At 44.9% G+C, this 20220-nt stretch overlaps 1 protein-coding gene across 10 annotated transcripts in view; it reads left to right on the forward strand.

Annotated features, from left to right (window-relative positions):
• The window catches only part of ARHGEF7 (Rho guanine nucleotide exchange factor 7), a 155074-nt gene that overhangs the window by 90193 nt on the left and 44661 nt on the right, over positions 1-20220 (forward strand). For 9 of the 10 annotated variants that reach the window (XM_070520159.1, XM_044779688.2, XM_044779689.2 and 6 more), the window contains 2 exons: positions 13515-13609; positions 13840-13935. In XM_070520159.1, coding sequence (XP_070376260.1) covers positions 13515-13609; positions 13840-13935 — 191 coding nt within the window. Of the gene's footprint in view, positions 1-10875; positions 10942-12756; positions 12760-13514; positions 13610-13839; positions 13936-20220 lie in introns of those variants that run through there. The other variant, XM_070520161.1, reaches the window with a different exon arrangement.

Raw genomic sequence — 20220 nt, forward strand, 5'->3', positions numbered from 1 at the left:
AAAACATTTTTAAGAATAATTTGATTTTTGAATGTCTCTAAAACTCAGCAATATAAAATACAGGTAAACTACCTAGAGTTTGAAGAAGAACATAAAAATTCTCCATTATTTGCTACACAGATATAACACCATTAATATTTTGGTATGTTTCCTTTTAATCTCTAAATATATATAATATTCTTATTTTTGTTTTAATATTGTATATACGGAATGGTACCCTGTTCTTATCACATAACTTGATATTGTTATTATTTCCGCATACCATTACATGTCTTCAAAAATGAGATTTTAAAAAGATGCATGTGATTTAAAGATTTTATATGCATTGAATGCCATTATACTCGTATTTGGAGTAGATGCTTAGTACTTTAGATCAATATAGTTGTTAGGTTATTTTGTATCTTAGCATAGTCTTTCCTGGTGCCTGATGTACATATCCAATAGCATGAAATCCGAGGAGCGTGTCTCGACATTGTGCGTAGCAGAGACAGTGTTTCACAGTACTAAACCTCGCTGCATTTTGAAACTCAGTACAAGCAGTTTGTGAGCTTAAAAAATATCTGCAGTATTAAATCTAATATCTAATTCAGGCCTTCTTTGTCCCTAAACAATTGCATGTGCTGCAGAAATAGAAAATGATATTTTTTGTTTGGATAAAATTTTAAACTACTGGCATGATATGCTCAGTGTGATAAACCAACAGAGTAAGCTTTCTAAACATGGATGTGTTTTGAATTCTGTGGGAACTGTGCGTTTCTTTAGTTATTTCTTCCCCCACTGCCAATCATTTTTGTTTCTTGATCAGAGGATATAAATCTGAGTCCATGAGACCTTTGAATTTTTGAAGTGAAATGGCAACTAATTATAGTGTTTCGTTGGATCAGCCCTTTTATCATGTGTGTTTCATTTTCTGTGCTTTTATTAAGAAATGGTGAAAAGTTGTGACAGATTTCGAGTCTGTTGCACCCCCTGACCTGTGGCTGCAGTCTGTGCTAGGAGTCTGCACATCCAGCTTTCTCCTAAGCACTGGCCTGCCGTTTGCCACCAGATCTTCTTGCAGAACCAGTTGGGCTCGGGGGAAGCTGGCTCCCTTGGCAGGTGTTCGGTGGGCGCCCTCTGGCACCAGGCCCTGTGCAAGGTGGTGGGCACACAGCAGTGGGCAGGAGCGGCAGGAGCTTCTCTCTCGGCAGCACGTGCTGCAGGGTGGGCGATGAGGGGTGGTTTGCTCTCCCCTCCCGCCTGCGTTTTGTTGCCTCGTTTTGCAGTTTTGCGTCTTCTCCTCTTCTCCTTCTCTGGTCTCTGCATGATGCCGCTGAACGCGCCCCACTAGCAGCCTTTAACTTCCTTTTTCCGTGTATCGGTCAACTCCAGATCCTTCTCGTCCTCAGGAGTCCCTTATTTGAGTCTCACCCTCTGCTTTCCTGATTTCTTGTTCCTTTCACCATCTGGACTTTGACCTGTCACGTCTCAGAGTGTCAGACCCTCAGCGCATGCTGTGTGAGGGCACGGTGGGGCCGCCTGCCTTGCCTGGGCGTGCTCCCCGTGCTCACCTCCTGTTCCGTCATGTGCCTGCTGGACATTTGTTCCTGGGATATGGCTCTGCTGACTTCTTTGCTTTTGAGTCTGTATAATGTGTTATATATGTGGTTTTGTGCATGTAGCTGTGAAAAGACACAGTTTTTATGGTTCTTCAGGGTTTCCTAGTGGAAAACTTTTGCCTCGTGGAGCTGCCTTTTCCTCCTGCGTTCTCATGGAAGGCGTTGGTTTCTTTTCTGGGGAAGGCTTCATGTGGTGAAAATGCAATGGTAATCCACAGAGGTTTTCCAAAGAGGGAGCCGCTTGTCTTCTATTAGAGTTTCTCCAAATAATTTATTAGAGGAAATTAGTTAGAGCCTTCTAAATTGGTGCCCGCAGCCTTTCTCCAGTCTCTTCAGTACTGTGCTTCTGTGAGGTCATCTGTAAAACCAGGCAGCCATGCTTTCTGCCGGTCCTGCTGGGTGGTTTTCCTTTGCATTACACATTCTGTAATCCTCTTCAGATGAAGCATGATCAGTACCCTTTTAGATTTCCACTTTAACTGTGCTTATGCAGGGAGAAGAGACTTTCTATCACATGAGCTATTCTCTTTGAATCAGCCAGCTCTGTTATTCAGAACAATGGGAAAACACCTTGACCTCAAAATCACATCCACATTCTTGTGTACGTAAAGCTCTCTCTGTAAATAGTGCGTGTTAAAATTGCAGTTGTTACGGACATGAGCTCAGAGAATTCGTAGAAATCATCTTTTGGTACAGCACTCTCACAGTGGAGAAAACAGAAAGCCCTGGAGGTTAAAGGACTTGTCCAAGGTCACACACTGGTTAGTGACTAAGCTGGGAATCAATTTCGGCTTTTCTGAATTCTGTATTTTCAAGTTGTATAGAAAAGTAAAGTATAGAACAGAATACAACATGCAGAACAAAGTATGGTGTATAATGTGTTAGGCATTTTCACACTTCCTTGTACAGTTTTGTTTTCATGGGAAACTACTGAAGTATAGGTATTTTTAACCCCATTGAGAGGTAAGGAGGCTCTCCAAGAGGTAAGACCAGTGTGGACTGACATCAGTAAAGACAGTTACAGGAAAGACTTAAGTCTCAACTTGGGTTCAGTGGAGAGTAATGAGGAGAGTGTTCCAGGTGGAGGCACAAACATTTTGAAATTGAGACCATGAGGAGACAGGCATGAATGGGGATGGTGATAATGTATCTTTCTGCTGTTGTGTAATGATCAAGACAAACCGAAAAACACTGTGAACTAAAAAGTGATTCTTAGTGATTTGTTCTAGTCATTATGGAACGTTGATCGTCTGTTTCTCTTCTCCTCCTGGGATCCCATTGTGCCTGTTGGTAAGCCTGACGGTGTCCCACAGCTCTCTGAGGCATTATCCATTTCTTGTTTCTGTTCTTCAGATTGAATAATCTGTATTGATCTCTTTTTAGGTTTGCTGATAATTTCTTTTGCTAGCTCACCTCGTATTTTGAGCCCCTCTAGTGAATTTTTCATTTTATTTGTACCTTTCAATTCATAATTTCCATTTGATGATTTTTGTAGTCAAATAGAGACTATATTCGAGTCATTGTTTTTATACTTTCCATTCATTCTTTAGGCATAGTTTCTTTAATTTCTTTGGACATTTTTCTATAAAGCTTTATTATTTTAGAGCAGTTTTAGGTTTACAATAACACCAAGAAAGAGATAGAGAGATTTCCCATGTACCCCTTGCCCCCACACATGCATAGCCTCCCCCATTATCAACATCACTCACCAGAAAGGGTAGATTTGTTACCGAGGGTGAACCTACGTTGACACAGCATAACCATCAGAGGTCCATAGCTTACTTCAGCGTTCACTCTTGGTATTGTACTTTCTGTAGACTTAGACAAATGTATGATGACATGTATCCATCATTGTAGTATCATACAGAGTATTTTCACTGCCCTAAAAATCGTCTGTGCTCTGCCTCTTCATCCCTCTCTCCAGCCCCATGGCAACCACTGATCTTTTTACTGTCTCCATAGTTTTGCCTTTTCCAGAATGTCTTATATTTGGAATCATATAGATTGTAGACTTTTCGGATTGGCTTCTTTCACTTAGTAACAAGTATTTAAGGTTCCTGCATGTCGTTTCATGGCTCAATAGCTCATTTCTTTTTAGTGTTGAATAACATTCCATTGTTAGGATGGACCACAGTTTGTTTATCCATCCACCTACTGAAGGGCATCTTGGTTGCTTCCAACTTTCGGCAGTTATGAATAAAGCTGCTATAAACATCATGTGCAGGTTTTTGTGTGGATGTAAGTTTTCAGCTCATTTGGGTAAATACCAAGGAGTGTGATTGCTGGATCGTGTGGTGAGGGTATGTTTAGTCTGGTAAGAAACTACCAAGTTTTCTTCCAAAGTGGCTGTGCTGTTTTGCGTTTCCACCAGCAGCGATGAGATTTCCTGGTGCTCTATGTCCTCACCAGCGTTGCGGGTTGTCAGTGTTGGGTTTGCATAGTTCTAACAGGCGTGTAGTGGTATCTCGTCGTCGTTTGAATTTGCAGTTTCTTAATGCCGTGATGTGAGCATCATCTTCATGTGCTTATTTGCCATCTGTTTATTATCTGTGGTGAGAGGTCTGTTCAGGTCTTCTGTCCGTTTTTAAAATTGGGTTGTTCATTTTATTGTTGTTGAGTTTTAAGAGTTCTTTGCATATTTTGGATAACAGTCCTTTATTAAATGTGTGATTTTTTTTTTTTCTTTTATCATTTTCTGTAGTTTGAAGACGCTATGCGGAGGTGTAGTTTTTTTGGCATTTATCTTGCTTGGAGTTCTTGGAGCTTCCTGGGGTCTGTGGCTTTCTTGTCTGATATTAATTTGGGGAAATTCTCAGTCATTATTGTTTCAAATATTTATTCTGTTCCTTTTTCTCTTTTCCTTCTGGTATTCCTATTACATATGTGTTACACCTCTTGTTGTTGTCCCACAGTCCTTGGGTTTGGGTGTCGTTCCTTTTTTTCAGTCTTTGTTCTCTTTGCTTTTTAGTTTCCAAGGATTCTATTGATATATCCTATAGCTTTGTGATTCTTTCCTCAGCTGTGTCTGCTCCACTATGAAGCCCATCAAAGACATTCTTCATTTTTGTTACAGTGTTTTTTTATCTCTAGCATTTCTTTTGATTCTTTCTTAGGATTTCTGTCTCTCTGATTACATTGCCCATCTTTCTTGCATGTTGTCTACTTTATCCATTAGAGCCCTTAGCATACTAATTGTAGTGTTTTAAATTCCCAGTCTGATAATTTGAACATCGCTGCCGTGTCTGCTTCTGATGTTTGCTCTGTCTCTTCAAGTTGTGTTTTTTGCCTTTTGGTATGCTTTGTAATTTTTTCTTGATAGCTGGACGTGATGTACTGGATAAGAGGAACTGCTGTCAGTAGGCCTTTAGTAAAGTGGATAGGTGTGGGGGGAGGGGGCACGTTCTGTGGTCCTGTGATCAGGTCTCAATCTTTTAGGGAGCCTCTGCTTCTCGACTCTGAACTCCATGAGTGCTTCTCAGGTTTCTTTATCCCCACTGAGGTGGGAGAAGATGGCTAGAGTGGGCTGGAGTTGGGAATTTTCCTTCCCCAGGTCAGTTAGGCTCTGAAGAAACCTTACCAGGTCAGGCTCTGGTGAACCAGCTTCCCCCGAGGGCAGGCCTTGTTAAGAACAGGGTGCACTGGCGTATTTCAGAATGGTTCCATTCCTTCCTTCTGCTGGAAGCCCAAGGACGTTTTTCTCTGATGTCTACTGTGGGAACCTGCTCAAGCTCCTGGAGGTCAATTTCCCAGTGTTGTGACTAGGTGCCCCAGAGTTTTAACTCTCAGACTTGTCTACGCTGTGCCTCCAGCTGTCTGTCAGTCGCTGTCCAGGTTTTCTGCCTCACGCTGGGCCCAGGGTGGTTTCTGCTCCTGGGTCTCTGCTCTGGGAGGTGCGACTCCTGGTATTTGCCTGTCGGTTTCCCCAGTCCTAGACACAGTGGTTTGCCTTCTGTCCCCTCTCCCTTACGGATCCAGGAAGAGTTGTTGATTTTTTTAGTCAGTTCAGCTTTTTACTTCTTGTTAGGGTAGAATGATGACTCCTAAGCTCCTTAGGTGCAGAACCAGCAAATGGGAAGTCCCTCTTCGAATGTGCTTGTACTAGCTGCTTTGAAGCCTTTATCTGCTAAGCCCAACATCTGGGCCCCCTCACAGACACTGTCCACTGAGCACCTTTTTTTTTTTGTGCATGGGTCACGTGTTCTTGGATTTTTACTTATTTTGTAATTTTTCATTGAAAATTGGACGCATAGTGGTCAAGTTTTCACACTCCACTTTGGTGGCTGGAGATTCACCACTTTAGATCCTAGGTGCAGACCTGTACACTGTTCATAAGCCATGCTGTGGTGGTGTCCCACATACAAAATAGGGGAAGACTGGCATGGATATTAGCTCAGGGCCAATCTTCCTTACCAAAAAAAAGGAAAGAAAATTGGACATTTTAGAAGATACATTTTAGCACCTCCGGTTCTGGACACTCCCTCCTCCAGGATGTTGTCATTGCTGTGCTTTTTTTGTTTAGTGGCTTGCTGTGAGTAGCTGCAGTTTGTCCCCCGCAGTCACTGATGGGCACTGTTCTTTTTTTTTTTTTTTCAATTCTTTTCATCTTTTTAGGTCTGGCTTCCTAGTATTCATACTCAGGGCAGCCAAAGATTGCTCCAAGGCTGTGCTGAAACAGTTAGGCTTCCGTTCTTCACCAGTGGATCTTTATGTGCTGGGTTGATGCATGGGGGGGAGGCTGTTTAGAACTTAAAATGAATGAAAATACAAAGGAAAATACCAAAATCTATTAGGCCACGTAAGAGTTTAATAAATTCTTTGCCTTCAAAAAATAGAAACCAAATTACAAGTTAATTGGAACGTTATTTGCAAGTTATAACAACACAAGATTATCCTTAATGTTTGAAGAGCTCATTAAGACAAACATGTTAAGGTGAATAGATAAATAGGAAGGGATGTGTGCAATGTAAAATGGGAAAAACTGAGTGCTGTGTCTTAATCAGTTCAGGCTGCTAAAACAGAATACCATAGACTGGTTGGATTAAACAGTTAATGTTTATTTTTCAAAATTCTGGAGGCTAGAAGTCTGAAGTCAGGGTGCCAGCATGGTTGGGTTCTCCATGAAGTCCGTCTTCCTGTTTACAGAGGGCCACCTTCTGTCACGTCCTCACATGGTGGAGAGAGGGAACTCTGGTCTCTTCATCCCTTATTGGGGCACTAATCCCATTCAGGAGGGGGCTCCACCCTCATGACCTAATTACTGCTCAGAGACCCACCTCCAGATACCATCGTATTGGGGATTTAGACGTCAACAGAAGCATTTTGGGAGGACACATTCAGTCTGCTGCACTCTGACGAAATAGTTAAGCTAACCATAAAAATTTGATAGCAGTATTTTATGTATCCAGTGAGCAGAGATTTAAAGAGAGACAATCTTTAGTTCTAATAATGGTAGAAACGTAAACTCACGTAAGCTATCTCAGAAGCAATATGGCAAGTCTATATAAGATTTTGAAAATTCTCAAGCCCTTTATTCTAGTAATTCTAATTCTTGAAATCCTCTCCAGAGAAATTCCCTGAAATATATTTAAAGATGTTTGTGGAAAGGTGTTTTCATAGGATTATTTCTTATAGTAATAAATTGCAAGCAACCTGAATATGTAGCAGTTCAAGAATGGTTATGTAACCAGTGGTACATCCATTTATAATTATTAAAGAGGTACATGAAGCTTTAAAAAATAATGTCAAAAATATATGTTTTCATGTTAATGCTATAAGTAGAATATAAAATTCTATAAGTAATATGATCTAATTATGTAAAAATGTTGTCATAGAAAATAGAAGGAAATGTACCAGAGAATGATTTGTTTTGAGTGACAGAATTTTATTGCTAGATAATGAAAGTAATAGTGATTTTGGAGGATTTCTTTGGCACCGAAGTCCAGACTGTGTTAGAGATGGAAGGACATCCGAGAGCACAGTAGGGGCATGGAAGCCTCAGTCTTGGAGAGTGACATGGAAGAAAACATCCAGGATACTTTAAATAAAGAGATGATTAGGGGCCAGTCTGGTGGTGCAGTGGTTAAGTTCACACATTCTACTTCAGTGGCCCAGGGTTCGCTGGTTTGGATCCCGGGTGCAGACCTACGTACCACTTGGCAAGCCATGCTGTGGCAGGCATCCCACATATAAAGCAGAGGAAGATAGGCACGGATGTTAGCTCAGGGCCAACCTTCCTCAGCAAAAAGAGGAGGATTGGCAGCAGTTAGTTCAGGACTAATCTTCCTTAAAAAAAAAAAGGTTGATTAGTGTTTGTGATGAAGCCAGCCACCACTGTTACCTTTGTTTTCGAATGTGAAAACTGTTTGAAATCAGTCTGTTTTCGGTCTTAGGTCAGTGAATGATGAGGGGTGCCCTTGCTTTAGGTGATGGGGGGTTAGACTTTCTGTGTCATGTTTACGTACCTGTTGGTGGGCTGGCCTGGTGGAAGGCCCCTGGCTGCCTGCACAGTCACTTCGTTGTAAAATGAGGCTGATCGTGCTGGACTTGGCCTTGTGGTCTTGTTAAGAGGGTTAGCACTTGGCTTTAAGGAGCCTGGCGAAGTGCTTGGCCCCTAACAGGTTTTCATGGTTATTAGGAAGAGTAGAAGCATTTGGGGCCTTGGGCATCAGTGAGGCCACCATACCATGCTGTTGCAAACAGGCACCCCTTTGAGCATTCCTGGGAGGGCTGTGTGCAGTCCACGGTGACAGGATCATCTAATTAAAGGAAATGTGTTTGTGACATGTCCGAGCTTGGTGGGTTTGGACAGTGGGAGAACTTAACTGCACGCACAGGAGGGTGACAGACATTGCTCCTGTGGCAGAAGCTGGAGGCCCGCCCCTAGGCAGTGGTCTTGAGCCACCTTTGCTGGGGAGGAGGAGTTTCTTCAGTTGTGGGAGAGCGGGCTTTCTTAGCTGTGTTGACCTGGGAGACACAGGTCCTTAGGGCCTTTCGTGTTCAGTGGCACCCTGCTTCTGTTTTCCAGGCTGGTTGAACACTACTTTGACTTTTACCGAGTGCATTACGTCAGTACCCTTTGTTTATGGGACGGTAAATAGAGAACTGTTTGCTCCCACTCATGCCTAAGATCATGAAAAGAAGGGTAGCTTTTGCCTTTGAAACACTGCAAATAGAATGATATAGTAGGTAACAATCACTAGTTTTAGTAATTGTACAAAGTCGATGTGCGTCTTCCATAAAGTGCTGTGGCAGTCTTCGTGGACCTTTCCTGTGCTCCAGGGAAGTAGTGCGCCTGTGCCTCCCCTTGGCTCCTTGAGTTTCCTGGAACCTCGCCTGCTGGGCCGAGGGGAACCTGAGACTGACGAGCCAACATCTCAGGTTTGCGTGGAACAGCACTAACCCCAAGCCCTGGTTTGCTGCTTTTTGTTTATTTTTCACTTTCCCTTTGCTTCTCTCCACCTTAACCAAGATTGCTTTTCAATCCTCTGACATCCGCTGTCTGCCCGGGGCCTGTCTGGATAGGGTCCCTTATCTCGTGCGCCCCGGGCCTTATAGAGGGGTGTGCAGCGTTTGTTCCCTGGGCCTCTTTTAGAGAGCTGTACTCCCCTTTTCTTCTGTCCCACCCACATTTCATGGCAACAGTGAGGGGCCTGCTGACATCTTTGACAAATTCTGCTCCCAGCGTTTTTATCTAATTGCCTTGTTTTGTATCGCCGAAGATCCAGATGAAGGTTTTCAGGTAGTAGCAGGAGCCAGGCACAGGGAGGAGCTAAGCATTTGGTGAATGAAGGGAGGAGAAACTGAGCTGGTTAATCGTGGAGAAGGCTGTCTTATGAAATAGTTACTTCCTGACTAATGGAATCATGTAAGAAGTAGCCCCAAAAAGGATTCCAGGTTTGGGTTGGAAGGCTGTCCTAGGTGGTTTGTGAGGTTCTCCTACCTTAAGTCAGGGAGCTGACACTTTTGAGTGTCTGTCACAACCTCGTAAAATGCCTTTTTCTTAACAACAAAAAAAAAACAAAGGAGAGAGACCCATAGACTTGTGCATCCCAAGTAGGACGTGGCAGAGCCAGGATTTGCGCCCTGGTCTGCGGGGCTCCCGTGGCTGGCTCCTCACACGTCACGGTGCGGTCATGCAAGTCAGTCTGTTTGCCAGGCCCAGCCTCCTGCGGTGACACCCCAGAGTAGACCTGCAGCTTTTGCTGTGACTGTTGTATAGTAAACCTTTCCCACTGGGAAGAAATACATCCCAAGACCTTGTGAATCCCCAGTTTAGAAATGCGGTAATAACATGAATTCTTTCAAAAGGCGTAGTAACATAAAACAGAAACGTTTTATATGGCCCCTCCAAACTCTTTTTGAGAGTTACTGTTGCTAGGTAGTAAGAAGACACAGAGACCAGTAATTGCCAGTGGTGGGGGCAGTGGGGTCCCTCCTCTGTGCCCTTACGGCCTCTGGATTTGTGGAGCCCGGAAGGGCTGTAGGAGTTGCTTCCTCCAGCAGCTCCGTCCTGCCCTTCCCTCCTCTCCTTTCCCTCGAGGCTGGCAGTTTATTAGTGGTTCATGTCCTATCTTGTCATTTACTTTTTGAAAATTTAAGGACTGACTGAATGCCGCTTAAATAGACTGGGTTGAAAGGGAACGTGAATTGATTGCATGTTTTGTGGGGTGCGGGCAGGGCCTGGTTAGGTGGGTGGGAGAGGGTTAGAACAGTTGTGCCATTCTTTAGTTTTTCCTCTTGTGCTTACGAACCAGGATTATGTTTTTGGGTTTTGGTTTTAGTTTATGATGATAATCTTTTATCTGGATCAAATCTTTAAAAATTTACTTCATGTTTTCTGTTTCTTCTCTGATATGCAAATCAGTTATTTATTTCTAAAGGACTATCAGTGACTGGAAAATAAAATATATGGTGCCTACTAAAATTTGCAGTGGGGCTGTGACTCGGGAGCTCAGCCCTCCCGAGCACCCTTACTGCTGGGGCGGCAGAGAGAGCTCTGTGTCTGCGAGGTAATGAAGTCAGCCTTCTTTGTTTTCCTTTGCTGTAACGGCTGACAGTTCAGGGATTGTCTGTGTGGCTTGCCTGATGTCCTCCTCCTGTGTGACACCATTGTCTGCCTGGACTTGGCGCTCCACGCCTCACGCCTCAGGGGGAGCTCTCGCTGGCTGGCCGGGCTGAGCCCGGGTGCTCTTCAGGGCTGTGGAGTAAAGGCTTCTCTTTCCGTGGAAGCTGCACGCGCTCTCTGGTCCCGGGCTTCGTGGGATGGAGTGGTGGCAGCGGGCTGTGAGGTCTCATGGGGTCCTGCAGCAGCCAGAGCGTGCCGCAGCTGAGGAAGGGAAGAAAGGTGATGGCCGGAGCCCACAGATGTGCTGCTGAGCTGGGGGAGGGCTGTGTGGCCTCCGGCAGCGTGGACGGTCGGTCGGTGTCGGCATGAGTCAGTTAGCCAAGTTTTGGTCGTGTGTTTGTGGAAAAAGCTAAGTGTGACTTGGATTGTTTGGATGGAAGTATTATAGAACTTGTCTTTAGCACTTATTTGAAGATAATGTTTGAGAGTAGTTGTTGAAATTAACCAACTTAACCATCTGAATGAATGTAGCTTTTTGGCACAGAATGCTTTGGTATGGTTTTTGGTACATTCTTACAGGAAGCTTTCATATCTGCGTATATGCTTGATACTATGATTGAGGAAATGTCATTTTATTCTTCTGCTCATTCTCGCACTAGTGATGTTTTCTCAGTTGTTTTCCTCTTATATCACATAGCTGTTTTTCTGTTTTATAAAATAGGCGTATAGGTTTTCAAGCATGCTCTAAGCAGTGTTCCTAATAGTTTCTAACATTTGTGATTAAGACAAAGTCATATAGCTTAACTTTCATTTTAACATTGGAAAAGGACTTTTTGTCTTACACATCTGTGACAGATTTTATTTGTAACTTTTGCTTGGTGCAAGGACCTGTTGTACTTGGCTTACTTCATGTTATGTTTGGAGGGTAAGTTCTGATCTGAAGTCTACTTCTCTGATGAGGCAGCGGCTGGGTCACACTGTGTTCTCTGTCCACCAGTCCTTTGGCATTTGTGTCCAATGAGTATTTCTTCGAAGGAAGACATTGGAATTGTAGGATCGGCACCCAGATTTCCCCACAAAGGAATGAACTCCCTCCTCCCCCGGCTCGCTCCACCAGTCTTCCGTGAATAGACCCATTCAGGAGCGAAACCAGAGTTCAGGGTCACAGTGAAAGAACCTCTGATTCTCTCCGTCTTAAATAGTGTAGTGTGTAAGTTATTTAATCAGGTTTGCATTTACTTACGAATGACTGTACTCTCTCCTTAGAGTACACAGAAAACAGTAGTTACAGAATAATCATCTGTGTTGTGTGTATTAATGCTGAAATCTAAATTTAGCTTAATGACTACTTTTAAAAGTTTAAACATACATTTTGATTATTAAAAATCGGGGAGAAAACTGAATGCGTTCGATATCTTTATTCTGTGTAATTTCTTTTGTATGATTAATTTAGGGTGATTTGTTAGTTTTAGAAGACAAATAGCACGTCCTAGTGCATGTAGAAGGTCCTCAGAAAATACACGTAATAAGGTTTTCTGGCTGGATCTAACAGGTCACTGAGGAATGGTTGTCACTTTCTTCCCTCGTGTCGGGTCCCATGGAGCCTGACTCCTCCCCTGGCTTGGCAGTTGGAGAAGCAGTGTGGTGCGGTGCAGCGTCAGAGAGGTCTGGGCTCGCGTCCCGGCTCCGCTGCTCGCCAGCTGATTGATTTTGGATAGTTATGTAACCCCTCTAAGCTTCAGTCTTTTCCTCTGTAACAGGAGAAGTTCTGGCGAGGATTAGAGACACTGTGCGGGGAGCACCCTGCTCCGTGAGCGAGGGCAGCGAGCACTGGTACTTACTGCTCCACCTCACTGCACCCGGCTCCACCTGCACATGCGGCGCTGCCCGCCCGCCCTCGAGGAGCCTGCTCTTGGCCCTCACTCACGGGAACAGGCTCAGGGGTCATGCAGCTGTTTGGCACTTTATATTCGCTATCAGTTTTTAGGAGTTACTAACTGATTTTGGCTAAATTTGTTACACTGATGTGTAGGGTATTGGGAAACATTTTAGTTTTAAGGTTGATTAATAATTATTCTTCTGTCTTTAAATAAGGTAGTGACTATTTAAAGGTTGTTTTACACTGGTAGACCTTTAATTTTTAATAAATGTAGTGCGTAGGGTAATCTGAGACTATCATTTAATGATGGTCTACAGTCTCCAGAAATTGATTCAGATTTGCTAGATGCAATCTAAAGAGTAAATTTCATGTTTTTTTAGTTGAAATATACTTCACATATGTTAAAATGCCTAGATTTTAAGGGTTCAGCTCAGTGTGTATCTCTGTGTAACAGCTACCCAAATGGCGATAGAGAGCATGTCTGTCACCTCAGAAATTTGTCTCGTGTCCTTTTCCCCATTGTCATGCCCCCTCTGATTTCTGCCCATCATAGGTTAGTCTTGCCTGTTCCTGGACTTGCTGTGAGTGGGATATGCAGGATGCCCTTTTTCTGAGTGCTTCTCTGCACAACACAGTGCTGTAGAGAGTCATCCGTGCTTCCGGGCTCTTGTGAGACCCCTGGTTCCTCCTCCTTATCTAAAGAGACGTGGCATCGCTTGTCTGATGGTGGAGCTCCGTCTAGCCTCCTTCTGGAATACCCGTGTCAGATGTGCTTGGCGGTGAGACGGAGTCAGTTGTGGCGTCGTCGTCAGAATTCGTTCTGTGGGTTTAGTTGTTAACAATCTGAGAGAGCGATGGTGTTAAACACGTTAGTGTTGCATGGAAGCAACAATGTGAAGTGAACAGTGGTGATGATCTTTCCAAAGCTTATAAATCTTGATGGCAAATAATCCTTCTTCTTCATCTGTTGTAGGTGCTACAGAATATTTTGGATACAGAAAACGAATATTCTAAGGAACTTCAGACTGTGCTTTCCACCTATCTACGGCCTTTGCAGACCAGTGAGAAGTAAGTTAGACGATAAATTGTGTTAACTGTGAAATAGTCGTCACCTTCGGTGGTCCCCTTCTGTTTTCAGAGAACAGAGGGTGAAACACGGGAGCAGAGCTCAGCGGACAGTTTGCCTTAGACATAAGCAGTTTATTAGGTTAGACTTTAATAGGGCATTGAGGTGGGAGACGAGAGGAATGTAAGTGAAATTGTTGACATATTTTTATTGCTCTTTTTCTTGACTCTAGGTTAAGTTCAGCAAACATTTCATATTTAATGGGAAATCTAGAAGAAATATGTTCTTTCCAGCAAATGCTTGTACAGTCTTTAGAAGAATGCACCAAGTAAGTGAGACACTAAAAATTTGCAAAATTCATGTTGATTTAACTGGTATTTAAAGGATGATGTTTAACGTAATTTTAGAATTCATAATTTTTAAAGATGGAAACTAGGTTATTTTGACTCTTTTGGGTTTATCAACTTTTATAGTAAAAGCTGTGTTTTAGACTAATTTTTTTTGGTGAGGAAGAGTGTCCCTGAGCTAACGTCTGTGCCAGTCTTCCTCTATTGTGTATGTGGGATGCTGCCACAGCATGGCTTGATTAGCAGCATATAGGTCTGTGCCCGGGATCCCAACCCACAAACCCTGGGCCACTGAAGTGGAGTGCGTGAACTTAACCACCACGCTACCAGGCTGGTAGACTAATTTTTACAGTATAAATCTTTGAGTGAGGGATTGGCTGACTATTCAGAGAAAGGAGAAGGGCTTTATGTGAGTGGTGATTGTTAAGGTGTTGGGGGCAGGGGGTAGGTAGGGGATGAAGAACCCCACAGAGGAGGAGAGACTGGCAAGTGATGGACCACGGAGGTGCCAGTGGCTTCGTTCCTCACCTGCCGCCGTGTCCTGCACAGGGAGGTGGATCTGCACCCCCAGGAGACTGGGTCTTCCCAGTGTTGTCCTCCAGTGCGCATTGTTCCTGGCTGTCAGCATGCTCTCAAGTGAAGCACAACCTATGTGACATGCTCTTCTGACGTCTTAGGGACTTGGGTTTGTCACTTTTCAGTGATTGTTTTGGTGAGGGGGCATGTTCCGCACATCAGCCATCAGACTGATTTTTTCTGTGTGACCATTTTATGTTCTCTAACATCAGACATTAAAGGATATTTGCTAAGTGCCTGCCAGGTGCTGGATGGCTTAATCATGGTACCCCCAAATAGTTTTTAGGCTTTAGTCCCTCAGGCGATATTGGAGTGGATTTACTGGTGGACTTGATAAAGGGAGCTGACGCATTGTATTTTTAAATTATCTTCATTTCTATAACCACCGGAAGGGCAGAAAACTTTTGTCTCTTGGACTCTGGTTGGTCTCTGGTGTTCCTTCCAGCTTTTTCCTGTGTCTTTCTCAATCTTGGAAGTGGTGAGGGGCGGCCTGCCCTCTGTGCCGCCAGCTCTGTGAGTTAAATTGGTACCAGTTTGCCATGCTGAAAGGAGGTTTGCTCCCTTAACTTTGGCTTCGAGGTCTCATCAAGGCACTTGACAATGGCAGATTTGCCCAGGAAAGCTGAATGCCAGTGTAATTAAATACTGGCTTTCAAACAGAAATTCACATTATTTTCCTTTTGCAGCATCTCTGGTTTGCAAACAGTGGCATTACGCACACGATCATGAAAAGAGTCGTTTGAGAGCCACTGTGTCCTGCACCTTTTGGTGAGTGATGGTTTGCCAGCAGCGCGGGGTCTTTGTAAGAGGCTGGCGCTGTTGGGCACAAAATGGATGCAGATGTTTGCCTCACCTTTCCTACTGGCTGTAGATAATGTGGACTAAATAATATTTGTATAGTACGTTTTGTAAGACCTCTTTTGAGCCTCATATTGATAAGCCCTGATAGTCAGGGCAAGTGTTACCGTCCTCGCAGAAGAGATGTAAGCACTGAGATTCAGGGAGTAAACTAACAGACTTAAAGTCAACTATCTAGTCAGGCTCCAGTCCTTCTGTCGTCTCTGCACTCCGTGTGACTTGGACATTATTTCGGCGAGATTCCTCAAGGTTATGGTGCATTGATGTTAGGTGTTGGGTTTTCCATGGCAGCGTGGACTGTTTGAGACTAGCTTTCCTTATCAACAGTTCCCCTTCTCTTTTTTTATCAAGAATACTCTGAAAGTTTTCAGAGGTTTGGACAGAATTCAGAGACACTTCAGGGTCACATTCTCTCTCATTCCTGGATTCCTCCCCCGAACTCCAGCAGCTCAGGTTGAATCAAATCAGGTTTTCTCTTGGGGTTTCGTTGTTCCATGTGACAGACTTGGCCACCATTTGCCTAGAAGCAGAGGAGACAGGAGACGGCCCCTCCTGCAGGTCTCCCTACTGCCGATGGCTCTCGGTGCCTTCAGGTGGTCATTTGTGTTTCGTTTAAAGTTTGTTTGTTATCTGCAGGAGAGTCGGTTTGAGAGGACTGACTTGGCTATAATTGGAAACGGAACCCCCTGGATTCAGAGAACCCAATCTTTTTCCTCTTTCTCAAATCACGGTCCTTCTCTCAGTGTGGGGGCTTCTTGGAAGCGTGTTTTCTGTAGCAGTTGTCTGTGCTCCCAATTCAAAACAGAGTGGACGGTGGGCTCCCTTAACACATGTTCATGCAATTTGCTGCACTAATACATACTTATTTCCGTCCCTTGTCTACGTGACTAGTTTGTCTTCATTGATTTTTCAGTCCGTTCAGAAACATACCCAGGATGCTCACCACCTTTCTCATCATTCTCTGCGTATTTATACAGTGCCCCCTACGTGCAGACACCGTTCTGGGTGCCGATAAGGCGGATGCTGGTGGGAGACGGATGACCCTGCCCTGGTGGAGTTGGTAGTGTGGCAAGGGAGACAGATGATTAAAGTCGTGTGAGCAGTTACCAAGTGGCGTTGTGGAAACCCTGTGAAGGAAAGCAGACCGGGTGCTGCAGGCAGAATTCAGGGAAGCTCCCCAAGCCCCGAGGGCCAGGAGGAGTTAATTAAGAAGGCACAGGGGAGGGGGGAGGTTTCTTCTCACAGCAGCCACTCTTGAGTCTCCGACACTAGTGGGTGTCCAGCAGTCAGTCCCCTCGCGCTCACTGCCTGGAGTCAACCCAGACCCCACAGGTCAAGGCCTCAGTCTCACAGCACTGCCCCCACTTCAGACACCGGCCACAGTGGGCTACTCAGCTACCCACATTTCTGCCTAGCCGACTACAAAGCCAGGGGTTCCCACAGCTCCCCTCCAGTTTCAGTAATTTGCTAGAGTGACTCCGAACTCAGGAAAGTGGCTTTACTTCCATTTGCTTGTTTATTATAAAGGATGTAACTCAGGAACAGGCCGTGGAAGAGCTGCCTAGGGGGAGGGAGGGGGAGAGGGATGTTGCTCCCCTGCCCTCTTGGGGTATGCCACCCTCCCAGCACCTCCACTGGTGAGCACCTGGAAGCTCTTGAGCCCGTCCTTTAGGGGTTTGTGGAGGTCTCATTATGTAGGCTCGATTGATTAAGTCACTGGCCATTGGTGCTCAGCTCCCTTCAGGCCCCTCTCCCCGCCCTGGAGGTGGGGGCTGAAAGTTCCAACCCTCCAGTCATGTGGCTGTTTCCTCTGGCAGCCAGCCTTCATCCTGAAGCTGTCTAGGGGCTGCCAAGAGCCACCTCAGTAGCCAAACTCTGTGTGGTTGAAGGGACTCACTGTGGGGAACAGAAGGCACCGCTGTCACTCAGGAAGTTGCAAGGGTTTTAGGAGCCTGGTGCCAGGCACGGGCAAAGACCAAATGCGTTTGTTATGGTAGCACAGGAGGAGAGAGCCCCAAGGCGGGAGCTTGCTGTGCCTGAGCCTGTGAACCAGGGAGCTGAGTCGGGTAGTACGAGGGGCCAGAGCAAGGTCGCCATGTCCTCGGGACCTTTTAAAGGATTATAGACAACTTTGAAAGAGTAGTTAGAAACCATCAATGGATTTTAAGTTTGGCGGTGTCGTGATCAGCATTCTTTCATAAAGTAGAGCAGCGAACTTAACTGCTGCACCCCCAGGCTGGCCCCATGAGTAGGTTTTTAAAGATGAGAAAGTCTGGGCACAGAGAGGTTGATTGACTTTTCCCAGGGGCACACAGCTAGCAACTGGTGGTCTAAATTGAGAGCCCTCAGGCCCCATCACCCACATCCTAGCTCCAGTCACTGTGAAAGACCACCGATTCCGAAGACTCCTTTCCCGGAGAGTCTCTGATTTAGGGTTTTACTTCTCAGCATCACTTTGGCCTGCGGGTTCTCCCCAGGGCACTGCCTCTTCATGCTAATGCTCGCTGGAGCAGGCCCCGCCTCGCTGTCAGCCCTGACAGAGATGGGATGGCTAGTGCTCACCAAGATGGTTTTGAAATACTCTTTTAGATGAGAGAGCGATCCCTATAATATAATGGTTTTATGACTATCATTATCATATCAATATCAATAATAATGAATATATGACAGTAGGATTTAAAGAGACTTTCTTTGGGCTGGTCTGGGAATGGAAATGTGGCTTACAAAACTGTTTCTATGGGAAAATGAATTCTGGGAATCCAAAAGACAGTTTTTTCAGGTAAAACTCATTTGTAAGTTGGGGAGTGTGCTTGTATTTTATGATGAAAAGCCGGTTAAGTTCTGTGGAAAATAAAATCTCAGGGGCCCGCCCCGTGGCCTCCTGGGCGCGGACATGGCACTGCTCATCAGGCCATGCTGAGGCAGTGTCCCACATGCCACAACTAGAAGGACCCATGACCAAAAAATATATGTACAACTATGTACTGGGGGGATTTGGGGAGAAGTAGAAGAAGAAGAAGAAAAAATTGGCAACAGGTGTTCGCTCAGGCGCCAAACTTTAAAAAAAAAAAAGCTCAAAAGTTCTTTTGCAGAATGTCCTTGTTATTGCACCAAATTTTATTTCTATTTATTCATTTTGGTAATGACATGATGCTCTTCTAATACCCCCTCTTAAAAAAATGGCGAAGTACCCTCTATTCTGTAGCCCTTCATTAGGTGTGGTGCCAAGGTGCAGGCAGGCAGAGCGTAGAGGGGCTCAGATTTGCTCTTGAGGCAGCCGGCGCCCTCTTGCTGCACCCCGGAGCCCAGCCTGTGCGCTTCTCAGGGGCTTGTGTCATGTGTGTCGTCGTTGCTGGGGTGGCTGCGACCCACCCTGCCACTCTTCACGGAATGTTCTGGGGTTTTCCTTTCTCTCCATCCTCGTTTTCCAGGTCCTTTCCTCTTCTTGTCTCCTTTGCATGTGCTTCCTGTGGCCTTGGCCCTGTTGGTGAAGCTCAGGGCTAACAAGGTGTATCTGAGGTTAAATGATCAGGTACAACCCAGTTGTTTGAATAAAAATGTCTCATGGCTTCCCTGCTGTTGCTTTGTGTCCCACGGTGATACCTGGGACACCTTTTCATCGAAAAGCTTCATGCAGGCTTATGATTGTTTCTGCCACGTAGTAGATGATGTTTCCTGGCCGTCTGGCAACGGAGTTTATAGAATGCCATCATCTGTGGATGCCTGTAAGGAAATGTCAAAATTGACCATAGTGGAGCCATTTTAAGATGGAGCTGCCTTTCAGAGAACTGCCTTGCTGTCTTGAACCTTGGACTGGTCCAAACCTTCCTACTGGGCCAAGCAGCAGTGGTTTGAGAAGTCAGCAGGACAATGGGCGTGCTGATCACAAAGACTGAGGCTGGTGCACTTTCTGAAGATAGGCATTAGTCAGTCCGTGTTTAGCCAAGACCAGCTCTCTGCCTCCAACTGCAGTTAACATTCTTTGTAGTAAATCTCCCTTCTTTGCCTCTAAAAGCCCCTGACTTTTATTCCCTAGTGGGACGCTATTTGGGTTTCTGCCTGAGTCTGTGCTCCCCAAATTGCAATTCCTTAATCCCAAATAAATGCTTTGCCTCTTAAAGTGGTTTCTGTTTTTGAAGGTTGACAGAGACATACCCTTTAGGAGCAAAGGTTGGACCATTGTGGTGCTGGTTCATGGGTGCTCTTGGAGGACAAGACTGTGTCTTATTCTTTGTATTCCCAGTTATTGACTTCCGTAATGCTAATAGGTAGTAAATGTTGAATAAATCTATGGTCAGTAGATCATCAAGTCAGTAGATCTTAAGAACTACTCTTAAGAAAGAATTTACTTTTCTAGAGACTTAATTTCTAAGCAGGTTTGTTGTTTGAACTTTTTTTTCAAAAAATGGTTGGAACTGCTATTTTTATGATTTTCGCTACTCTGAGGATGGTTTTAAAAAAATTGTGATGTTGAGTTAAATTGATTGAGAGAATATTAGTGTCACTAACAGATGAAGACTGAGAAAAGGCTTGGGGATGAGGGAGTGAGTTCCCTTTGAGGTGCTTGCGTGCATTGAGTGGGGATATCTGACAGGCAGTGGGCCCTGGGGTTTGTGGCTCCACCCACCCCACCCACTGTTTGGGAAGAGGTGTGGCCAGGCCTCTGGATGTCTTGGTTTCCTTAAGTGTAGGACCCGGGTGGGGGTGGTAGTCTGCACCGCGAGGGTTGAATACAGGTCAGCAGGTGGGTGGTCACGGTGGCAGCAGCTGGGGCGGGTTTTTCCAGGTGGAGATGCTTCCTCTTGCTTCCTGCAGCCCTCCATTGTGTTTGA

This window comes from Equus asinus, chromosome 11 (genome assembly GCF_041296235.1).
Source record: "Equus asinus isolate D_3611 breed Donkey chromosome 11, EquAss-T2T_v2, whole genome shotgun sequence".
NCBI lineage: Eukaryota > Metazoa > Chordata > Mammalia > Perissodactyla > Equidae > Equus > Equus asinus.